Raw genomic sequence first — 22,079 nt, 5'->3', positions numbered from 1 at the left:
ATTCATCAATCCCTGATACCTCTTTATATCATAACAAAATTATTATTTTTAGTCTTATTATTTAATAACAAAAAAAATCTCAATTTCAAATTATATGTAAAGGTATTATTGTTAATTTATTTATTTTTAATTCTCATTCATATTATTACCAAATATTAGAATAGAAATAAATAATCATTTAGGTTCATCCAAATGCTAAAAATGAAATCACCAAATTCGTTTTTATTCCATATTCTCGTGTATCAAACACCCCTTGAAACTTTAAAATGAAGAAATTGAAGGTTATATAATATACAAAATATATTAAAAAATATTAATAGATGAAACAATATTCTATAAAAATCGATAACGAATAGAACATATTAGGAATTTTGAATATATAAAATAGCATTTTAAGCATATTAAAGAAATGGAGAGACATATTAAAGATTTTCAAGGTATAAAGAGATATTTTTGGGAGTTATTTATCAAACGGAATGTAAAGTTAGCAAATTTAAGCCCAAGCCCACAAGCATTGAAGGGCCTGGCGGGCCCAAAGTAAAATGTGGGACCTAATGAACGTCGTGACACGTGTCGAGTACCACAGTCGCACAATAGACGCCCACGTGGAGACAGGAACACAGAATCTCTCCTCGAATTTCTATCGCAACCCAAGACTGTGGATGATAGAAAACCGGATAAAGCAGAAACACTTGTGTGAAAAACAAACGGCCAGGATCCACACACACCCTGCCGAATCCAACGCTCCATATTCCCAGTTGAATCTCTCCTTACCTTCCCTTCCACTTTTTTCTTCCTCTATGGCTCTATCTCTCTGGTCTCACCTCTAACACAGCCCATGTGCTCAAGTCTCAAACGTACGGTTCGTGCTTTTCCCATTTCGGTTTCATTTCATTTCTAGGGTTTCAATATATGGCGACAATTGAACCTCTGAAACCAATAATTCCGAGAAAATTCGCTTCAAATTTGAATCATAACCCAAAGGACTGTTGCGGATTGAGCTTGTTTCATGGTCAATCTAGGGTTTTTCACTACAAATTCAGTCGGATTATATGGAATTCGGTTTCGTGCCGTTCAACCAATACGTATGTACCAGTTAGGGTTTCGAGGAATCTGGATTGGTTCGATATTCGGAGAAGCTTTCTGAGGAATCAGGAATGGCGGAGAGAGAGTAGAATCAGAGCGAATTGCCAGGACAGTGATTCAAAGGCAAGTTCGAACGAAAAAAGCGAAGCGAAAACGAGTGAGGGTTCTAAGAGCTCGTCCAATTCAAATTCGAAAACGCCGCGGAGGGAGAAGCAAGGAAAAGGTGGGTGGTGGAAGGGAGGCAAGTGGCGGTGGCAGCCGATTATTCAGGCGCAGGAAATTGGAATATTGCTTTTGCAATTGGGAATTGTTATGCTCGTCATGAGGCTGCTCAGGCCTGGGATTCCGTTGCCGGGGTCTGAACCGAGGACGCCGACGTCATTTGTTAGCGTTCCATACAGTGATTTTTTGAGTAAGATTAATAGTAATCAGGTGCAGAAAGTTGAGGTTGATGGAGTGCATATTATGTTTAGATTGAAATCGGAACAGGGTAGTCAAGAGAGTGAAGTGGGAGGGATGAGTAAATTGCAGGAATCGGAGTCGTTGATTAGGAGTGTGGCTCCGACAAAGAGGATTGTTTATACCACAACTAGGCCGAGTGATATAAAGACGCCGTACGAGAAGATGCTCGAGAATGAGGTCGAGTTCGGTTCTCCGGATAAGCGGTCCGGGGGCTTCTTAAACTCCGCACTAGTGAGTTTTCTTCCTTTTTCTAGATAAGGTCTTTCATGAAAAGAGCAATATTGGGAAATGTAATTTTCTGCATTCTGCGTATTTCTATTTGCTTCTGAAGTTTGAACATTGAATTCAAGACCAAGAAAAATGTGGTTTTTGGTTCTTATTACAAAGAAAGTTCTAGCAATTCGAGATACTTGGCTTTGTACTTGGGGTTTTGTTTTGTTTTTGTGTTTTTTTTTTATCAGCTAAAAAACTCTATTTCTTCATGCCAAAGCTTCTAAAATGGAACCCTAAAACTGGATTCTGACAAGTTTTAGCAAACCAGTATATTACTCCTCCAATGCTTGTAGTATGTTAGCCTTGATTAAAGATTGGGAATGCTAATAGTTAATTTTAAAGTTTATTAAGTGAAAGGTTGAGTTATTTATTTTGAATAGTAAATAAAAGCAGGAGCCACTTTTTAAGCCAAAGAATTCAAATATGTATAATGTTCACCAAGCCTTAGATTAAACTCAAATAGGGGGAAAAGTCTCAAAGTACTCATTTAACAGATTAATAATAAACTTATTATCAAATATAAACAAAACCGAAATATATTTTCTCTATTTTTCAATGTAACCATGGAATTCCAAATAAATATTGTTTACTTTAGGTTTCATTTAGAGGTCTGCCACACCATTGTTAAATTGTTTTAGCCCAAGGTAGTGTAGCTGTTGACGAAAAATTCAGGGTTGAAGGTGCTGGCAATGGATCCCAAGAGTCTGAATTTCAAGGCATACTCATGAATTACATATATTCTCCATATGCACTTGAGATTCTCATCCTTTTGAACTATGATTAGAGGATATTGATATTGGGATATTATTTCTATAATTTTATTAGAACCCTGATTGGATATGGAAAAAGAAGACTTCTTTTTTGGTGCTTTGCTACATTAGGTATAAAAAAAAAAAGGGGAGAAAAGAAAAGCATATTTAACAATGTTGATAATGTTTGCAATTCACAATGAAACTTACTGTTTACCAAGGATTTTAGTTTTTTTAACACTGGTTTGTACACATGTCATTCCTAGATCCATGTGAATGAGCCCCTATAAAGGGGGCTAACTTCCATAATTTCCTCCTCCACTTGTCCACTCCTTTGTCTTCTCACCCTAACAGTTACTTTTGAACCGATCATGGGAACATGCCAGCAAACCTTACTATAATGAACCAATAATATGATTTGTCGAGTTCTCCTAGTTCTTACACAAACATCATCTGTTGGCCAACAACTACCCCTCTCCCTTAGTTGATTAATAGCCGGAATTTTCTCCTATTTAGCTTTCAAACAGAGAAAGACACCTTAAGAGACACCCTGGAATTCCACACCTCATTGGCAGGGAAAGTGAAGGTGCACCTCGAGGACAAGGAATAGTACAAAGATTTTAACAGAAAGCTCCTAGTCTTTGCACACCTGCATTCCATTCTACCCTCAATGTGTTTATTACTAAGCAAAAGCGAATACATTCCACTAAACAACCACCCAGTGCACCTCCTAATTGTAAAACAGTTCTCTATAACAAGGACTCCAATGATGCTGACTTGCCTCTTTTACCCAGAGATCCTCTGCTATACCATTCCTAGATCTACTCTACTTACCACTAGATTAGATTTAATTTCCATTAGTTTTGATTTGGGTTGGATTGAGTTTTTAACCAGGCTCATGTCATGATTTTGACCTCAAAAGTTCAAGTCTTATAAAGAAAGAATTTATTATAGGGCTAGGGCTAATATCAGCCCTTGTAGTCTGCACATCGCATGAGCTTGGAGCCTTGGTCTACAGTTGTGATCAGCACAATACCAATTTAGCCCATGTTGGCACATGATACACTGCCCTAAGAGTGGGTCTTCCTTTCCTCTAAAGGCAAGGCATGTGAGGTACATGCAACTGGGTAGAGAGGAAGGTAGAACCGTAAAACAGAGATATACCGAATTTATTGAACTTTAATACAGAGTTTTGCACCAGCATTAGGGTGTGTGCCTTAGGCACAACTAGGAGTGCTTTGATGGTGACAACCACAATCACCATGGTGGGCTTCCATCAATGAGGTAGTCCCAAAAATCCATCTAAGCAGGATGAGATCCCACAATCCTTTAGGGATAGGTCCATTAGGATGATCTGAGGCTCAGTTGGATTTCATCAGTGACACACCATTGGATGTGTGAACCACAACACAACATGGGGCAGTGAATCACATGACATGTCTCTATCAGGAAATGTCTGACAATATTCAAATGATGTGTTTTTCAACTACCTAGATCAGCTTTTGCAAATTAAATGAAATTTATAAATTTAGTAATAAGGAATATTTTGGTTGTCAGAAGGAAATTGTTTATCTGGGGAGTTTTGAACAATCAGCTCTATCTGGATCATGCATCAACCTTGCCCACTGTTGCTTATCTTGACACTCGTCTTTGCAGATTGCATTGTTCTATGTTGCTGTGCTTGCAGGTCTTCTCCACCGATTTCCTGTAAGCTTTTCTCAGGTGTGTATGAGTGTGTTGCTTTCATTTACCTTGAAACTAATGCTAATTTGCAAGGAATTCTGAGTGAGTGAATGCCTACCTACACAGCATACAGCTGGTCAGCTTAGGAGCCGCAAGTCTGGTGCTTCTGGTGGAACTAAAGTCAATGAACAAGGGGAAACAGTTACCTTTGCTGATGTTGCAGGTGTTGATGAGGCTAAGGAGGAGCTAGAAGAAATTGTAGTATGTTAGACATTCCTCAATATTAATTTTACTTCTTGGATCATTAAATTTCTGGGGAATCATAAAGGATTTCTACTCTTCCATGAAACGGTCTTTATGCACTGATGTTTATTGGCCAGGAATTCCTCAGAAATCCGGACAGGTATGTACGAGTTGGTGCTCGCCCTCCTCGAGGTGTTCTCCTGGTGAGTTTAAGCAAAGATTGGGGATAAAAGCTACCACATGAAAAAAACAAAGTGTCGTTCATGTCTCACTGAGGCATGCTGGTCAATCAGATACATTTTGGCATCTGAGTTGCACGCAGGGATGTTATCAACTATTCTAAATCTTTACCTTGAAGGAGACACCTGCTCCAGAAATTACATTAATATATTGGGTGACTTCTGCCCAATCTGTTAACCATTTTATGGTTACTAAAGGAGAATCCAGAAGCCTTTTGAGATGATTTTCATCAAAACAATGGACTAGTTTCTTCCTCTATACCACACCTTAAAATGATCTACCAAAGAACAGATACAAGTGGTTTCCATAATTTGCTCTTGGATGTAAGTTTTTATGTATGGCTTTGATTTGTAAGTACGGCTTTGGCTATCTTACAGGTGGGTCTTCCTGGGACAGGTAAGACTCTCCTAGCAAAGGCTGTGGCTGGGGAGGCTGAAGTGCCTTTTATAAGTTGTTCTGCAAGTGAGTTTGTAGAATTGTATGTTGGCATGGGAGCTTCCCGCGTGAGAGATCTCTTTGCAAGGGCAAAGAAAGAAGCACCATCAATAATCTTCATTGATGAGGTTAGAACCGTGGAATTTTTGTTGTGTATTCATGTTCAGCATTTTGAGCTTCCTGGTGCATTGTTAGTCATGTTTTTCTTCTTCGCAGATAGATGCTGTAGCAAAAAGCCGTGATGGTAGATTTCGCATTGTTAGCAATGATGAGCGAGAGCAAACCTTGAACCAGTTGCTTACTGTAGGTTTCTCCTGGAAGTTATCTTTCAGCTTCTGAAATGTTTTAACCATTTCCTTGTTAGTTTAATGTGATTGAAATTGGGCTGCAGGAAATGGATGGATTTGATAGCAACTCTGCTGTTATTGTTCTTGGAGCAACTAATCGCTCAGATGTCTTAGATCCTGCACTTCGCCGCCCTGGGAGATTTGATCGTGTAGTTATGGTTTGTATTCTGGTTCATTGAGCAGGTTTCTGCACTACAGTTTTCTTTGGAATAATTTTTCCCTTGTGGGTTTTTAGGTGGAAACACCTGATAGGATCGGAAGAGAAGCCATTCTAAAAGTTCATGTTTCCAAGAAAGAACTTCCTCTAGGAGAAGATGTTAATCTCAGTGATATTGCATCTATGACCACTAGCTTCACCGGGTAATAGCCTCCTTTTCTGATCCCATTCAGGATCTATGACTGCTGTATATGTGTGTGTGTGTGTGTGTGTTCTATGACCACTGGCTTCACTGGGTAATAGCTTTCTTTTCTAATCCCATTCAGGTTCTATATATGTATATATGTGTGTGCGTGTGTGTGTTTTCCTAATTTCTAGCTAACATAGAGAATTTTTTGTTGATTTTGGATGCTGTGCAGGGCAGACCTAGCAAATTTAGTGAATGAAGCTGCTTTGTTAGCTGGAAGACAAAATAAAGTTGTCGTGGAGAAAATTGATTTTGTTCATGCAGTAGAGCGGTCAATAGCTGTAACTCTCTAATCCCAGCCACCCCCTCACTCTTCTATTGTTCCTGATGGATTTATTTATTTATTCTTGGTGATAATTAATTTGAAGTGTATTAATCCTTATTCTATCACAAGTTACAATGCTTGATTTTTGAAGAAAATACGCCCCCCCCCCACCCCCTTTTTTTTTTAAATTTAATTTTTTTTTTTTTTGGTGATGACTGAGGAACCTTTTATGACCAAGCCCTTAGGACTCTCCATAGGGACCCAAATCTTGTGGTGTTGACCGCCCCGCAACAACCGGCACCAAGTAAATTCAGGGTATCATTAGGGGTAGGATTCGAACCCAAAACCATGTGTCACTTACTGGGACAACACTTCCTAGTGTTTGCCCTTACCAATTGGGCTACCCTAGTGGGTACCCCCCAGCCATAAATATGTGTAGACGCATTTGTTGTGTATATCTCTATTATCTCTTTGTTTTAGGGACTAAACATATGTCATATTTGAGGCAGCAAGGAAGTTCTTTCCTTAGAATGGACTTTTCTTATGTGTGTAGTAAATTCTACTATCTCACCTCTATGGTCTGTCTTACAATCCTTCTTTCTTTCTTTCTTTCATTCTTTTTAGTAGTCAATTGTAGGATATATATATATATATATATATTTTTTTTTTTTTTGATGGATGAACAATCAAATATATTAGAAAAGGCTAAGAAGCCGCATGTATACAGGGGGTATACTGAACAATATATATATATATATATATATATAAAAGGCACCATCTGCCTTTCAACCTTTTGATTCTGTTATAGGCGTATAGCAGCTTTTGCTTTTAGCAGTCTAATACGAGGTAATGATGGTGCGATGTAGATGTGATTGCAAGGGTTTCTTTCATTGAAAATTGAGGACATTTCATTGAAGCTATTGATAAATTCATATAACCTCAGTTTGATTTACTTTTTGGAGAAACAGATATTGAAAATAAAAAGAGTTGTTCACTAAATCCTGTGCTTGACATAGAATGGACTTGATTCATACACAATTGAAGAATTTCTGAATTCCTTTATTGATTCTTTAGGTACACACCATACACATATATATACACAACTGATTGAATAAGAAAAATCAATCTAGCTTGATTCTCTCCTAAAATTAGGAAACTGAATCATCCTAAATGATCTCTCCTTCTTTATTCCTAAAATACTTTCCTAAATTAAAAAACCCTAACTTTGAATGCCAAATTCCAACACTCCCCCTCAAGCTGGAGAATATATATCATATAATCCCAGCTTGCAAGTTAAGTCTTCAAAGTTAGGCCTAGGTAAAGCTTTGGTGAGGATGTCTGCGGTTTGGTGCTTGGTAGGAACATAGTTCAATCTAACCGTCTCACTAGTCACCTTCTCTGTGATGAAGTGTCTGTCAATCTCAACGTGCTTGGTCCTGTCATGATGCACGGGGTTCTTTGCTATGCTTATAGCTGCCTGATTATCACACATCATCAGAATTGGAGATGAACTCGTTTGCCCCAGTTCACTAAGAACCCTTTTTATCCAAATCCCTTCATAGATTCCCTGTGCAAGAGCTCTGTACTCAGCTTCTGCACTACTTCTGGCTACAACGGATTGCTTCTTACTCCTCCAGGTAACAAGATTTCCCCAAACAAAAGAACAATATCCAGAAGTGGACCGCCTGTCAATGATGTTTCCTGCCCAATCCGCATCTGAGTATACTTCAGTGTCACGGTTCTCTGTCTTTCTGAAGAATAGACCTTTCCCTGGTGTCATTTTTAAATATCTAAGAATCCTGTAGACTGCTTCCATGTGTTCCTCAGTGGGGCTGTGCATGAATTGACTTACAGCACTCACTGCAAAGCCAATATCTGGCCGAGTGTGTGAGAGATAAATCAAGCGCCCGACGAGCCGCTGATATCTCCCCCTATCTACCGGTGTACTTTCTTTCTCGATACCAAGTTTCTTCTGACTATCCATAGGAGTATCAATTGGTTTGCATCCAAGCATACCGGTCTCCTTAAGAAGATCGAGTATGTATTTTCTTTGAGAGACTACAATTCCCTTCCTTGATCTAGCCACTTCCATACCAAGGAAATATTTCAAATTTCCAAGGTCTTTAACTTCAAACTCCTCTGACAAATACTTCTTCAAATTCTGTAATTCCTCCATATCATTCCCAGATAGAATAATATCATCAACATAGACTATCAATATGGCCATTTTCCCGGCATGAGACTTCTTGACAAATAGAGTATGATCAGCCTGACCTTGTTTGTAGCCCAGCTTCAGGACTGCTTTTGTGAATCTATCAAACCAGGCTCGGGGAGATTGTTTAAGGCCGTACAAGGATTTTTGGAGTTTGCAAACCTGATTCTTTGCCATACTTCCTTCGAAACCAGGTGGTATTTCCATGTAGACTTCCTCTTCTAGGTCACCATTTAGAAACGCATTTTTTATGTCCAGTTGTTGCAAGCACCAATCTTGATTGACAGCCAATGAGAGAAGAATCCTGATAGTGTTCAGTTTTGCAACAGGAGCAAAAGTCTCCTGATAGTCTATCCCATAGGATTGCGTAAACCCTCTAGCTACCAAACGAGCCTTGAATCTCTCGACTGATCCATCTGCTTTGTATTTTATGGTGAAAATCCACTTGCACCCACGGGCCTCTTCCCAACCGGCAAATCTGTGATAGTCCACGTCCCATTCTTCTCAAGTGCATCAATCTCATCTTGTACTGCCTTCTTCCATTCTGAAATTTTTAATGCCTCTTGTATTGTGTTGGGAACCTGAGTATCATCAAGAGAAGTAGCAAATGCTCTGTAAGATGGTGATAGCCCTTCATATGTAACATAATTCCCAATTGGGTGATCTGTACATCTCCTAACACCCTTCCTCAATGCAATCGGCAGAGTAGAATCATCAATGCTGGGAATTAACACCTCTCCAGCCCTATCCTCACCTATGTTCTCTTCAGGAAGACTTGAATTGGAGTCAATATATTGACCACATGTTGACTGTGATCCGTGCTCTAATTCCTGTCTTTTCCTCCTCCTGATGTAAACTTGTAAGTTCTCATTAGCAAGTTGTGGGGCTATAGGTTGAATAGGCATGGGAGACTGGATGGTCATAGGAGATGGCTGGACTGATGACGGTATGGGTGTGGACAACTCAGTGGGCGCGAATTGAAAAGGATTTGGTGACTCTGAGTGAAAAGAAGGTACACCCTCAAGAAGAGACTCCCAAACTTGATGTTCATTCATGCTCTCCCCCTGAACATGAGATTTGGGATAGAAGAATACATGTTCAAAGAAAGAGACGTCCATGGTGGTGTAAAATCTTTTGTTGGTTGGAGAATAGCATTTGTACCCTTTTTGGGTTGGAGAATACCCTAGGAAAATGCACTTATTCGCTCGAGGAGCAAATTTGCTACGATTTTGAGGATACACATGAATGAATGCCGTGCAACCAAATACTTTGAGTGGTAAATCAGAAGAGGCTACACGGGTGTGAGGAAATTGTTTTAAGAAAAGTTGACGTGGGGATTGAAAGGTAAGCACTCTGGATGGCATACGGTTAATCAAATAAGTAGCTGTGAGAATAGCTTCCCCCCAGAAATAGTTTGGAACATTAGAGGAAAACATAAGGCACCGGGCAACCTCCAAGAGATGTCTATTCTTGCGTTCAGCCACCCCATTTTGTTGTGGGGTGTCAACGCAAGAACTTATGTGGATAATGCCGTGATTTTGAAGATAAGTACTGAGACTACTAGTAAAGTATTCCTTTGCATTATCTGACTTGAGGACTTGAATTTTGGAATTGAATTGATTTTGAACCATAAGATGGAAGGTTTGAAAAATGTGCCCGACCTCTGACTTTTCTTTCATAAGGAAAACCCATGTTACCCGTGTATGATCATCAACGAATGTCACAAACCATCGAGTGCCAGAAATATTTTTTATCCGGGAGGGACCCCACACATCACTATGTACTAGAGAGAAAACAGTCGAAGGTTTGTATGGGATTTGAGGATAGACTGTTCGAGTATGCTTTGCAAACTGACAAATTTCACAGTGATAAGATGCTGGATTTTTATTGATAAATAATTTGGGAAACAATTTTGCAAGGTAAACAAAGCTAGGATGACCAAGGCGATAGTGTAACATTATAATCTCACTATCTTTATTGACCTTAGAATTTGACACAGAATTGAAAGACTCTAACATACTCTGAGACTGTACGCAACTTGCTTGAGAAACTTGGTTTGAGAATTGACCACATGAGAGGAGGTAGAGCCCGGAACACAGTTCAGCACTGCCAATCATCTTCCCCGATTTCAAGTCCTGAAAAACACACAAGTTTGGATAAAATTTAGTAACACATTGGAGATCACGGGCCAATTTGCTAATGGACAAAAGATTACAATCCAAGTTTGGAACATGGAGAACAGAGTCAAGATACAAGTCTTTAGTAAGTTTTATAGAACCTGTCCCGGCAATTTTTGACTTTGAACCATCAGCAATATGGACGGATGAATGACCATTACTTGGCTTGTAATTTTGAAGAATGGTAGCATCTCCTGTCATGTGATCAGAAGCACCTGTGTCCACTATCCACGACTTCATTCCTCCTCGATTAGCAGTGAAGGCTACACCGGTAGTACTGCCACTGCCAACCTGGCTTAATAGTTTCTGTAGCATCTCCATCTGCTCTTTGTTGAATGGACTCGGCTCGGGAACAGAGGTGCTCTCAGAGTTGGCAGCCACGTGTGCTCTGCCATCTCTGTCAGACCGTGGCTTTGGTTTCCAATCAGCTGGTTTGCCATGAAGCTTCCAGCAAGTCTCCTTATAATGGCCTGGTTTCTTACAATAATCACACCAAGGCCTATCCCGTTTCTGACGATCTCCACCACTACTATTAAATGACCGAGTCGCAAGGGCAGAGGCATCCAATGTTGGGGCAGGTTGCTCTTTGGATCCCATCATCACTTTCTTTCTACTTTCTTCACGCCTAACCTCTGAAAAAGCCTCCCTGAGACTTGGCAGGGGTTTAATGCCCATGATTCGGCCTCTAACATCATCCAATTCCCTGTTTAGTCCTAGGAAAAACTTGAACAGTCTCTTTTGTTCCACAATTTTCCTGTATGTTGCTGCATCATCAGGACATTTCCATGAGTGAGTCTCGAATAAGTCAAGGTGCTGCCAATACCTTGTGAGTGTGTTGTAATACTGAGTAACTGTCTGCTCTCCTTGGCGAAAGTCATGTAGGGCTGATTCAACCTGAAAAAGTTCTGAAATATTTTCAGAACTTGAGTAAGTTTCTTTGGCTGCATCCCATATGTCCTTTGCAGTCCTAAACAGCAAGAAATTTTCACCTATGTCATTATTCATGGAATTGATAAGCCATGACATGATCATGCTGTTTTCAATCTTCCACTTCCTGAAACCCGGTTCTGTAGTTTCTGGCATGACTGCTTCTCCAGTGAGGTACTCATCCTTTCCTTTACCGCAAATGAACAGCAACACAGATTGTGACCACTGTAAGTAGTTATGGCCATTTAATTTGTGTCCTGTGATGAGAATAGGAGAGGAATCACTACCACCAAGGTTTGGAATTTCAGATCTGCCTCCTAATTCTGGTGACGTGACGCTGGATACTTGTGATGATGCCATTCCGTATTTCGTCATGGACCGGAAAGGTAGAAGAACACTTCCCAAGGCACGTGCAGGGATTGGAGTTGAGGAAAAATAGCCGGAGGACGTCGGAAAAGCTGATCGGAGGGCTCGCGGAGGCAAAAAGACCCCAAAAGAGGCACGTGCAGGGCTTGGATGGCAGAAACAGGTACGTAGGGTGGCTGGTCGGCGTCAGGCGAGCTTGGAGTAGGAAGCGCGTCGCCGGAAAGTGGCTCACGCGCCCTCACGCGCCGGCGCGTGAGATGCAGTCGCCGGCCGGAAAAACGCAAATGGGCGGCGCGTGGATGGTTTTCTGGCTCCGGTGTTTTTGGAAAAGTTGTAGATCTCCTCCAGACGCTCCTTGCGGTGTGAAAAAAAACCGTCGCCGGAAAGTTCGCCGGAAAAGTTCGCCGGAAAAGTTCGCCGGCGGTGAATGTTTTTCTGACGACGATTACCGATTGGAAAGCGTTTTCTCCCTTGGCTCTGAGAACAGGGACTGATGACCGGAATGAGAGATGGTCGGATTGAGAGATGGCCAGAGAGATTTGGCCGGAATGAATGATGGCCTGAATACGAGGTGGCCAGAAGGGATTAGGGTTTCAGAAAACTGGCTCTGATACCATGAAGAATTTCTGAATTCCTTTATTGATTCTTTAGGTACACACCATACACATATATATACACAACTGATTGAATAAGAAAAATCAATCTAGCTTGATTCTCTCCTAAAATTAGGAAACTGAATCATCCTAAATGATCTCTCCTTCTTTATTCCTAAAATACTTTCCTAAATTAAAAAACCCTAACTTTGAATGCCAAATTCCAACAACAATCCACCCCAATTTTTTAGCAGAATGCTTAAGCAATGTTCCTATCTCTGTTTTGTGTGGTTTCTCCTGCACTTGCCTTATCCATGCGTTTTTAGTAGGGGGTTTACTATTTGAACTTCCTAAAACTACACGCTTGCTTGAGTGTTCTTGTGATCTAAAATGCCTTTTCCCTTGTTGTTTTGTAGTTATAAGAATGTTTGTGGTTGTTTTCATTTTACTATTAGTGCATTGCTGTTTCATTCTTGATTCTGATTTTGTTCTGCAGACAAGTTTTAAGTCATAGCGAAGCTTTCTTAATACAATTATCATGTCTTGAATCCTTGTTAGACTGACTGCATAGCTCAACCAACTGTCTTGTTATAGGGCATAGAAAAGAAGACCACCAAGTTGCAGGGAAGTGAGAAGGCTGTTGTTGCACGGCATGAAGCTGGTCATGCAGTAGTGGGAACTGCTGTTGCTAATCTTCTTTGTGGACAGCCACGTGTTGAGGTAAGTTATTAGGACCTTATTTACAATAAATATTTTCCTTTACTGCTTAACAAGTTTCAAATTATTTAACCTCCCTGGAGAATTTGGAAGACACGTGAGATACTAATTCTTATGCCAGATGTGCAAAAAGTGTTAGGCCCAAAAAATTCCATCTAGGAGATAATTGGTGCTTAAAATCATTCTTTCTGGTTAATAATAGTAGTAGCCTATGCTACCCAGATCCTTCAATTTCATCTAATGTATCTGTATTGGCACAACATAACTTGGGTGTAGGTATGGGATCCTTGTTCGATACTCCTATTTTCCTTTCGGTGTGGCTGTTTGATTTTTTCATTAATATCCTTTTGTTTTTTCAACTTTCTCAGTAATAATTACATTAAAAGATACGAAGAGTTAGCTGAAAAGTGAATTTTTGTAAACACAGAGATATGAGGAAAAAAAGGGGATTAGAGGGAAAAGATAAGAGCCTTTAAAAATGATATCTTTGCTTCCGATTTATTTTTAATTGCCTTTTTTTTATTAAGCCATATCCAAGTACTCATGCCCTTTTTTTGGATCCTTTTTAGCTAAGTTTCCATTATCTAAAATTTGAGTTGTGAAGGATTTGACACTTTGACACTTTGACACATACTCATGTCTGACACTTATACCAAATCCATGCAACATAGGTAGTACCAGATCTTTAGATTTCTTTCTGAAATCAAATAATGCGACAGGGGTCTTGGAAAAATCCACTCATTAGATGGTCAATTTCCCCACTGGTTTGGCTTTTACTCTTATGTTGGGCACGTTTGCTTGTCATATTTGTGGGCTGTGACAGACCCTTATGTCAAGAAATCCTTCATCTGAGGATTCAGTCATCTTTGTGTTCGTAAAGGTTTGATGAGTTCCATATGTTTTAATGGCTTAGAGAAGTTATGAAGTTAGGTATTTTATGTGATAAATATTTGGTACCAAAAATATATGGGAAATTTCAACCACTACTGTGCAGAAAAAAATTTAGTAGAAGTATTATACTAGGATGTGAGTCCATCACATGCATACATGCTTTGTCATTTTAAATCGTCCACATAACATTAGATGGTCCAATGCTATCTGTATTTTGTGTTCACAGAAGTTGAGCATATTGCCAAGATCAGGAGGGGCATTGGGTTTTACATATACTCCTCCCACCAATGAGGATCGATATTTGCTGTTCATTGATGAGTTACGTGGGCGCTTGGTTACTCTTCTTGGAGGACGTGCTGCAGAAGAAGTTGTATATTCTGGCCGTGTATCGACAGGTGCACTTGATGATATCCGGCGAGCAACTGACATGGCATACAAAGCAGTAGCTGAATATGGTCTTAATCAGACCATAGGCCCAGTGTCCTTAGCAACACTTTCTGGGGGTGGGATCGATGAGTCAGGGGGGTCCATGCCTTGGGGAAGGGATCAGGTCATCCTGTTTTCTTTTTTCTAGTGGACATTTTCTTCTTTCTACCATTTACTGCGAAGTTTGATCCTGGATTACACAACAGGGGCATCTTGTTGATCTTGTTCAAAGAGAGGTGAAAGTACTGCTGCAATCTGCACTTGATGTAGCACTCTCTGTTGTGCGTGCTAACCCTACTGTTTTGGAGGGGCTTGGAGCTCATTTGGAAGGTACTAAATTACTGCTTTCTTATTTTTTAAATTATGTTTCAGTGCATCTATATGGTACTATAATTCTTTCAAGGATTTATCTAGGACTATTTAATTGGATGGGCAGACAAATTACTAGTAAAGTTGCATGGACAGGAGAGTTTAATCTTCCAAGCTGCCTTGAAATGCATCAAAATTGAGTTGGTTGCCCTACTTATATTTAAAGTTTCTAGTTTGTAGGTTAGAATATTTTGTCTGATAGAACCTCGAAAATTAGACACCTGAAACCTTTTAGAGAAGAGTCACTGCCCTTGGATTTGGAGCACAAGAACATTGATATTTTGGTATAAATATATTTTACTCTCCAAGTACAAAGCATTGATATTCTCTGCAATAGCTTTGAGAGATGGTGAAGTCCTTTTATGATTTATTTATTTATGTATGTATTTATTTATTTTATTTTTTTATGTTTGATGAAGAGGGTGGAGGGGTGTTGGTTTGATTTTGGTTTGGGCTGGATTGGTGTTGTGTGTGGTGTGGAGTGGGGAAAGATTTTGAGTCTATTCAACATTATCGCTTCAAGGTACTTCCAAACTTGAATCAAATGTTTTGTATGGTCTTACTATTCCTCTTTTCCTCCTCAATATAGTATACGAAAGCCATGTGGTTATCTTTTCCTAGACCATAGACTTAGTCCTATGAAGTCAATCTAACTAGCAAGCCTAGGGAATCACCCACGAGAATGGGGTGATGGTCATTTTTAAAAAAAATAGTGATATTCGTTTTATGATGCTTTTGTTTTATTTTATTTATTTATTTATTATGTTTGGTGAAGAGGGTGGAGGGCGTTGATTTGATTTGGGTTTGGGCTGGTTTGGTGTTGAGGGGGTGGTGTGGAGTGGGAAAGATTTTTAGTAAATTCAACGTTTTTGCTTCTCAATGTACTTCCAATCTTGAATCGGATGTTTGGTATGGTCTTACTTTTCCTCTTTTCCTTCTCAACATAGTGGATGAAAGCCATGTGGTTATCTTTCCAAGACCATAGACTTAATCTTGTGAAGTCAATTTAATTAGCAAACCTAGGTAATCACCCAAGAGAATGGGGTGATGGTACTTTCCATTTTTTTTCCCAATATATAATATATTTAACTAGAATTACAATAAGATACAATAATGAATAATGAGAATAAGTAAGCGATTAAGAGCAAGGGTTAGAAAAGGTAAATAATGATTTTAACTTGGTTTGGCACAATCTCGTCTATGTCAATGGCCTTAAGCTTTAATCCAAACCTTGAGGTAATCCATTATACTAAGGACCATCCAAATTAAGAAATCCTTCAACTTTACACTTGGTTTTTAGGTTTCAATGGGCTTCTAAAACTCCACTAGTGTTCTTCTAACACTTAGAATTGCTCTCTAACCAAGTACAATGAATTTGGAATAAAAAAAAAAAAAAAAAAAACATAAGAATTAGCTTAACAAGTATGAGTACAATTAGAAAGATAGCTAGTCCTAAGGTGCAATAAATGTGGTTTACAAGTTGAGAAATAATTGCACTTAAAAGTGTACTAAAGAGTTAAGATTTGATCAATATAATGATTTGTAAGTGGTAGTTCATTAATAAATAAGGTTTAAAAGTCTTCTATATGAGATTTTTATTCAATATAGTCGTTAGCCATATTTTTTGTTGTGTATTAATTTCATTGTAGGTGGCCATTGAGACTCACATTTCTCAGTCGATTGACCCCGGTTGCTTAGTTAGTTAGTCAGTTGCTAGACACTACAAAAAATATACTACTTAAGCATCCAACCCTGGTGAATTGGTTAACCACTTAGTCCTAATGAACTATCAATCACTGATTTGATCACTTGGTCAACCATCAAAATTGGAAATGCAAAAAAGTGCACTAGTGACAAATTGCAATGCCTCAATTTGGTTCTTTTTTTTTTATAGGTAAATAATAGCATGTATTAGGAACACCTAGAAATGACAAAAACAGTACACACGAAGTATACACTAAATGCCCAAAAAACTAGGTATCACATAGACAAAAGAGTCTACCCCTTAACGAACAACCAATCTATAAAGTCAACCAAATACAAAGTGTGATCCTCTATATACACCATAGCCCAATTCAAAAAATAATACACAAAAGAATATTTAATAGCTTGGTCAGTCCGTTCGACGTTGTTGTATGCTTTCCCATTCCTTTCTTTCCATTAAGCCCACATTAGGCATAAAGGTGCAGCTTTCCACGCTTTTGCTCTTCTTTTACCTTCCACCCAAGCAAGTTCCCCCTCACGGTGGAATGCAAAACCCAATGCACACCGAAAAGGGAGAAGAAGATCAGATTCCACAACATGCTGGCCTTGTTACAAAACAAAACAAGATGGTCATTAGTTTCCTCTTCTTCTTTACACAAGAAACATCTATTTGGCATGTTTCATCCCCTTCTTTTCAGCTGGTCAGTAGTCAAGACTCCATTCCAAAACGCTTCCCAAGCAAAAAAACTCTCTCACTGGAGCCCAAGACCTCTAAATAATGCACCAAGGGAAAGGGTCACTAGAAGCCCTTGTGTAGGAATGCTAGAGAGAACTAACAAAAAAAATAGTCATTCCCACTTTTTCTCCAGCTCAAAGTGTCCTTCACATCTTTTCTAACAACCAAAGAATGAAGCTTCTGAAACAAACTCCACCTCTCCCATCTCCCAATCATTAAGGCGTCTTGAGAAGCGAGGACTCCAACAACCCAACTCCCCACCCTCCTCCCAAGCATCTAACACCCAACCATCTTTATCAACAACCAAGAGAAATAAATTTGGAAAAACTTTTTTACAGCGTTTGATCCTCACACCACAAATCTTTGCAAAACTCAACATTTTTCCAATTTCGTACTAGGAAGCGGAAACTACCTCGTATGCCTTCTCATTCTCTTCTAATGGCTTTCCACACCCCCACAAGGCTACGAATTCCTAGTCCTCCCTCTTTCTTATTAGCACAACAAACTTTCCACTTCACCAAATGATGCCTTTTCTCCAAGGCTCCATCTCCCCAAAGAAAGTCCTTTTGTATCTTTTCAAGTCTTGCACTCACCTTCCGAGGAATGACAAAGATGGACATGAAAAAAATCGGAAGGCTAGAAAGGGTGCTTTTGATCAAGGTAAGCCTCCCACCCCGTAGAGAGATATTGTCTCTTCCACATAGATAATCTTTTTTTAAATCTTTCTTCCACTATGTCCCATACCCTTAGGGATTTGAAAGAGGCACTCAAAGGAAGACCCAGATAAGAAGTGGGAAGCTTCCTAACCCCACAGCTAACTCCTCCATATTCTCTACCCTTTCGACGAGAATAATCTCGTTTTTATCTATATTCACTTTTAAACCAGAAAGTGCCTCAAACCATGCAAACACACAACTTAAATATTTCAGTTGGTAACTATTGGCCTCACCAAAAATTAAGGTGTCGTCGACAAACAACAGGTGGGACACATCCCGCCCTTCTCCATCTCTTCTCCCGCCTCAAACCACGAAATAAAACCCCCACTTCTGGCTTTGAGCAGCAGCTAGCTAAGCACCTCCATGACCAAAATGAATAGGTAGGGAGACAACGGGTCGCCTTGTCTCAAACCCCTTGAGCTATGGAAGAAGCCTGAAGGAGTGCCATTGATTAGAACTGAAAAACTAGCTGTGGAAATGTTCCACTTGATCCAACTAATCCACTTTTCCTCAAACCCTATTTTAGACATAACAAAAAGGAGGAAATCCCATTGACATGGTCGTATGCCTTCTCAATGTCCATTTTTGGGAGGAAACCGGGGATATTGCTCTTTAATCTTGAGTGAACGGCCTCACTGGCAATGAGGACTACATTGAATATTAGTCTACGCTGAAGAAAGGCTTGCTGAAACTCCGAACCACCTTCCCCACAACCGTCTTCAACCTATTTGCCAACACCTTGGCTAACAACTTGTGCAAACCCCCAACCAAACTAATTGGTCTGAAATCTTTTAGATCCACAATTCCCCCACTTTTTGGAATCAAAACCAGGAAAGTAGAATTTAGGCTTCTCTGGAAAGTTCCACGACTACAGAACTCCCCAAAAAAGGTCATAATCTCAAATTTGGTGAACTCCCAGCAAAACTACCAAAAGGCCAAAATGAATCCGTCTGGGCCTGGTGCTTTGTGGCCTGAGAGACTGCAAAGGGCTTCAAAAACTTCATTTTCCATAAAAGGCAACTCTTAACTTTCTTGACTTTTCTTCCCCCAACACTCCAAATTGTAAACCCCTTACACTTGGTCTCCAATTCCCTGATTCTGACAACAAAGATTGGTAAGCCCTGCATACCCCAGCCCAAATCTTATTTTCATCGGTCAGTGTAACCCCTTTGATTTTCACTTTGGTTAATAAATTCCTCCTCGCACGGGCATGAGCCATCTTATGAAAAAATCTGGTGTTCTTGTCTCCCTCCTTTAACCAAATTTTCTTAGACTTTTGTCTCCACGAAGTTTTTTCCAACAAAGCCCATTTCTTGTAATCCTCCAGAGCCCTTTTTTTGGCCTTTACCTCAAGAGAAAGAGGGTTGCCCCTCTCCTTCGAATCCTAGAACTAAATGCGAGCAAAGGCTTCTGATCTGCTAACAGGGACATTGCCAAAAACTTTTGTATTCCACTTTCTTAGATCATTTTTAAGAGCCTTCAACTTCTTGGCAAGGCAATGACTACTAGTGCCTGTAACTATATACTCAATCCACCACATCATCAAAAAGTTTGTCAAGCATGAGTTTTTAATCTTGCATGAATCCACCTTATTTTTTCATAAAAATCATCAATAATGCATAAATGAGTTCTTTTAAAAACCTTCATAGCAGTTTAATTCTTTTTCCTTTTTAAAAACCTTCATAGAGGTGCGGTTCTTTTTTATTCAAAAGGTTTAGCTTTTAAAGGTCAATGTGAAACTATATTTTATCCTCTTTGAGTAGCACCTTGACCTAGTCTTATGGGAGAACTCATTCTATATAATATAATCTTGAAAAAACCATTCTATAAATTTCCTTTTTAGCTTCATTGCATTAAGTTGCATCGATTCTTCTTGATTGATCCAAGGTGATCTTCTTGCGTATGGCATTTCAAGTTGAATGTTAAATACAAGCCTTTATTTTATTGTCATCAAAACTTATGTTTAATCAATGAGCTGACAAGTCTTGGAAGGCTTGGTTCAAATGAAGTGATTTCATTCCCATCCCAACAGGGCAAGGCCTTTGGATTCAAATATCTTTACATTAAACGGCTTATATAGAACTTGAGATATAAAAATGGGGGTTGTTCTAATCATAAAGTTTACTTTCACATTATCCTAACTATGCTTTTGATTCAGAAAATGAGAAAGTGGAAGGTGAGGAGCTACAAGAATGGTTGAAGATGGTTGTTGCACCTGCAGAGCTTACAATCTTCATTAGAGGCAAGCAAGAACCTATTCACCCACTGCAAATAGGATCTGGATGATGCTACTGCATACATTACTTTCAGTGTGCATTGAAACATCGGTGGGGTATGGAGTTCCATTTTAGTCAGTATCTCCACACTGTTTTGAAAGATGAACTTCTCATTCACTCCAACATACCCTTATCAATGTATATTCCATCAAAGGAGATGTTGGGGTTTGTCTTAACATCTGCCACCCGGTTCTCTCTTCTTCCTCGTAATACAAAGGTTTAAAACCTGAAAAAAGAAAAGAAAAAAAAAAAAAAAAAGGAAAGAAGGGGAGGAACAGCTCTAGAGTCAATACTACGTGAGCTTTGTCAAGTCTCCCACCATTTTAACATCTAATGAAAGTCAATACTACTTTACCCAACTAGTATTTGTCATCTCATGAATTTTTTTTTTTTTTGCAAAAAAACCACAATTACCATGGTTTTAAAATCCATCATTAAATTTAAAACTAAAATCAATGTTACTTATTATGGTTTTAAAAAAAAAAAATAATAATAATAATAAAATTGAATTTGATGTTACATACAGAACAAGTTACTTTATTTTGGAAACTCATTTAGTAATTATTTTAAATATCATAGTTTTTAACACGGATTCTAAAAATAGCTTTTACCGTGAATATATTTTAATTATGTTTGGAGATTATAAGAAAATCGAAAAATGTACTAAATTTGGTGTTGTTCAAATTCATAAACATAATACAAAAAAAGATAGCAAGTATAAGAAATTTTATCTTAGTTTGTAAATTTGCTTGAAAATCCCTTGCTGTACTCGCAAAATATCTTTATTTTCATACTTTTAGTTGGGGTGTGGGTGTGGAGACCTTGTTGATGTAAGGTTTTGATGTTTGGGCAATTACGGAGATTGCTTTTAGAAAAGCACCACACAATGCCAAAATGGTGTTTTTAAAGAAAAAAAAAATCAAAATACATCCCCTTCAAAATATTTACTAATCTAATCTTTGTTTGACTTTTAAAAAATAAAAAATAAAACCATAATTATTAACATTGGTTTTAAAAATCATCCTTAAATTTAGAATTAAAATCATAATTATTAATTATAGTTTTAAAAAAAAAAATAGAATTTATTGCTGTAAGAATGCACTACTTTGATAGATATTTTTAATATAAGTTTAGATTGAGAAATTTTTTTTCAAAATAGATTAAACTCGTGAATATATTTTAATTATTTTTGGAGATCATAAGTAATACTAAATTTGAGGTTGTTCAAAGTTATAAACATTTGACCAAAAAAAGATAGCTAGAATAATTTTTTTACCTTAATCGGTAAATTTGCTTGAAAATCCCCCAACTTTATTCATAAAATATCTGTATTTTCACACTTGGGGTGGGGGTGGGGGTGGATGATGTAACGGTTTGATGTTTCGAAATTATGGAGACCAAAATATCACTGTTGCCTTCAGAAAATGACAACTCCTTTTTGTCTCTTTGTGGCGGGTAAAAATGTCGCTTTGCCCTTTGGGGCCATACCGCTGCCACATGTCTTATTCCAGGACCATTCTTCCTTCCAACCATCATCATATCGGTACCATCCTAGTGCGCTATCCACTGTCACATTATTTCACATATATTTTTTTTTTCATTCATCCCCACCCCACCCCCCACCCCCTTCACAAAAGAGTTTCTTTAATGGTATTGAAAAGAAGGCCATTCCATAAAAGAAAAAAAAAAAGAGTTTTGATTCATTAATATAAAAATATATTAAAATAATCTTAAAATTTTAAAATCAATATTATTTTATTTATTTAAAAATAATTTTAAATA

General features: G+C 38.5%; 1 protein-coding gene across 1 annotated transcript; it reads left to right on the top strand.

The window, feature by feature from the left end:
- The first annotated feature begins 707 nt into the window (after positions 1–707).
- LOC117916211 (ATP-dependent zinc metalloprotease FTSH 7, chloroplastic) lies at positions 708–20,656 on the top strand. The gene is made up of 13 exons (XM_034832129.1): positions 708–1,779; positions 4,227–4,292; positions 4,380–4,514; positions 4,634–4,699; positions 5,114–5,299; positions 5,388–5,474; positions 5,563–5,676; positions 5,754–5,878; positions 6,095–6,203; positions 13,057–13,182; positions 14,297–14,620; positions 14,703–14,826; positions 20,180–20,656. Exons 1-13 carry the CDS (start codon positions 913–915, stop codon positions 20,305–20,307), a joined length of 2,457 nt encoding a protein of 818 aa, XP_034688020.1. The 5' UTR covers positions 708–912; the 3' UTR covers positions 20,308–20,656.
- The last annotated feature ends 1,423 nt before the right edge of the window (positions 20,657–22,079 follow it).

The sequence above is a fragment of the Vitis riparia genome, chromosome 6, assembly GCF_004353265.1.
Source record: "Vitis riparia cultivar Riparia Gloire de Montpellier isolate 1030 chromosome 6, EGFV_Vit.rip_1.0, whole genome shotgun sequence".
NCBI classification, from domain to species: domain Eukaryota; kingdom Viridiplantae; phylum Streptophyta; class Magnoliopsida; order Vitales; family Vitaceae; genus Vitis; species Vitis riparia.
The sequence above is the reverse complement of the archived record's forward strand: the minus strand, read 5'-3'. Positions and strand labels throughout refer to the sequence as shown.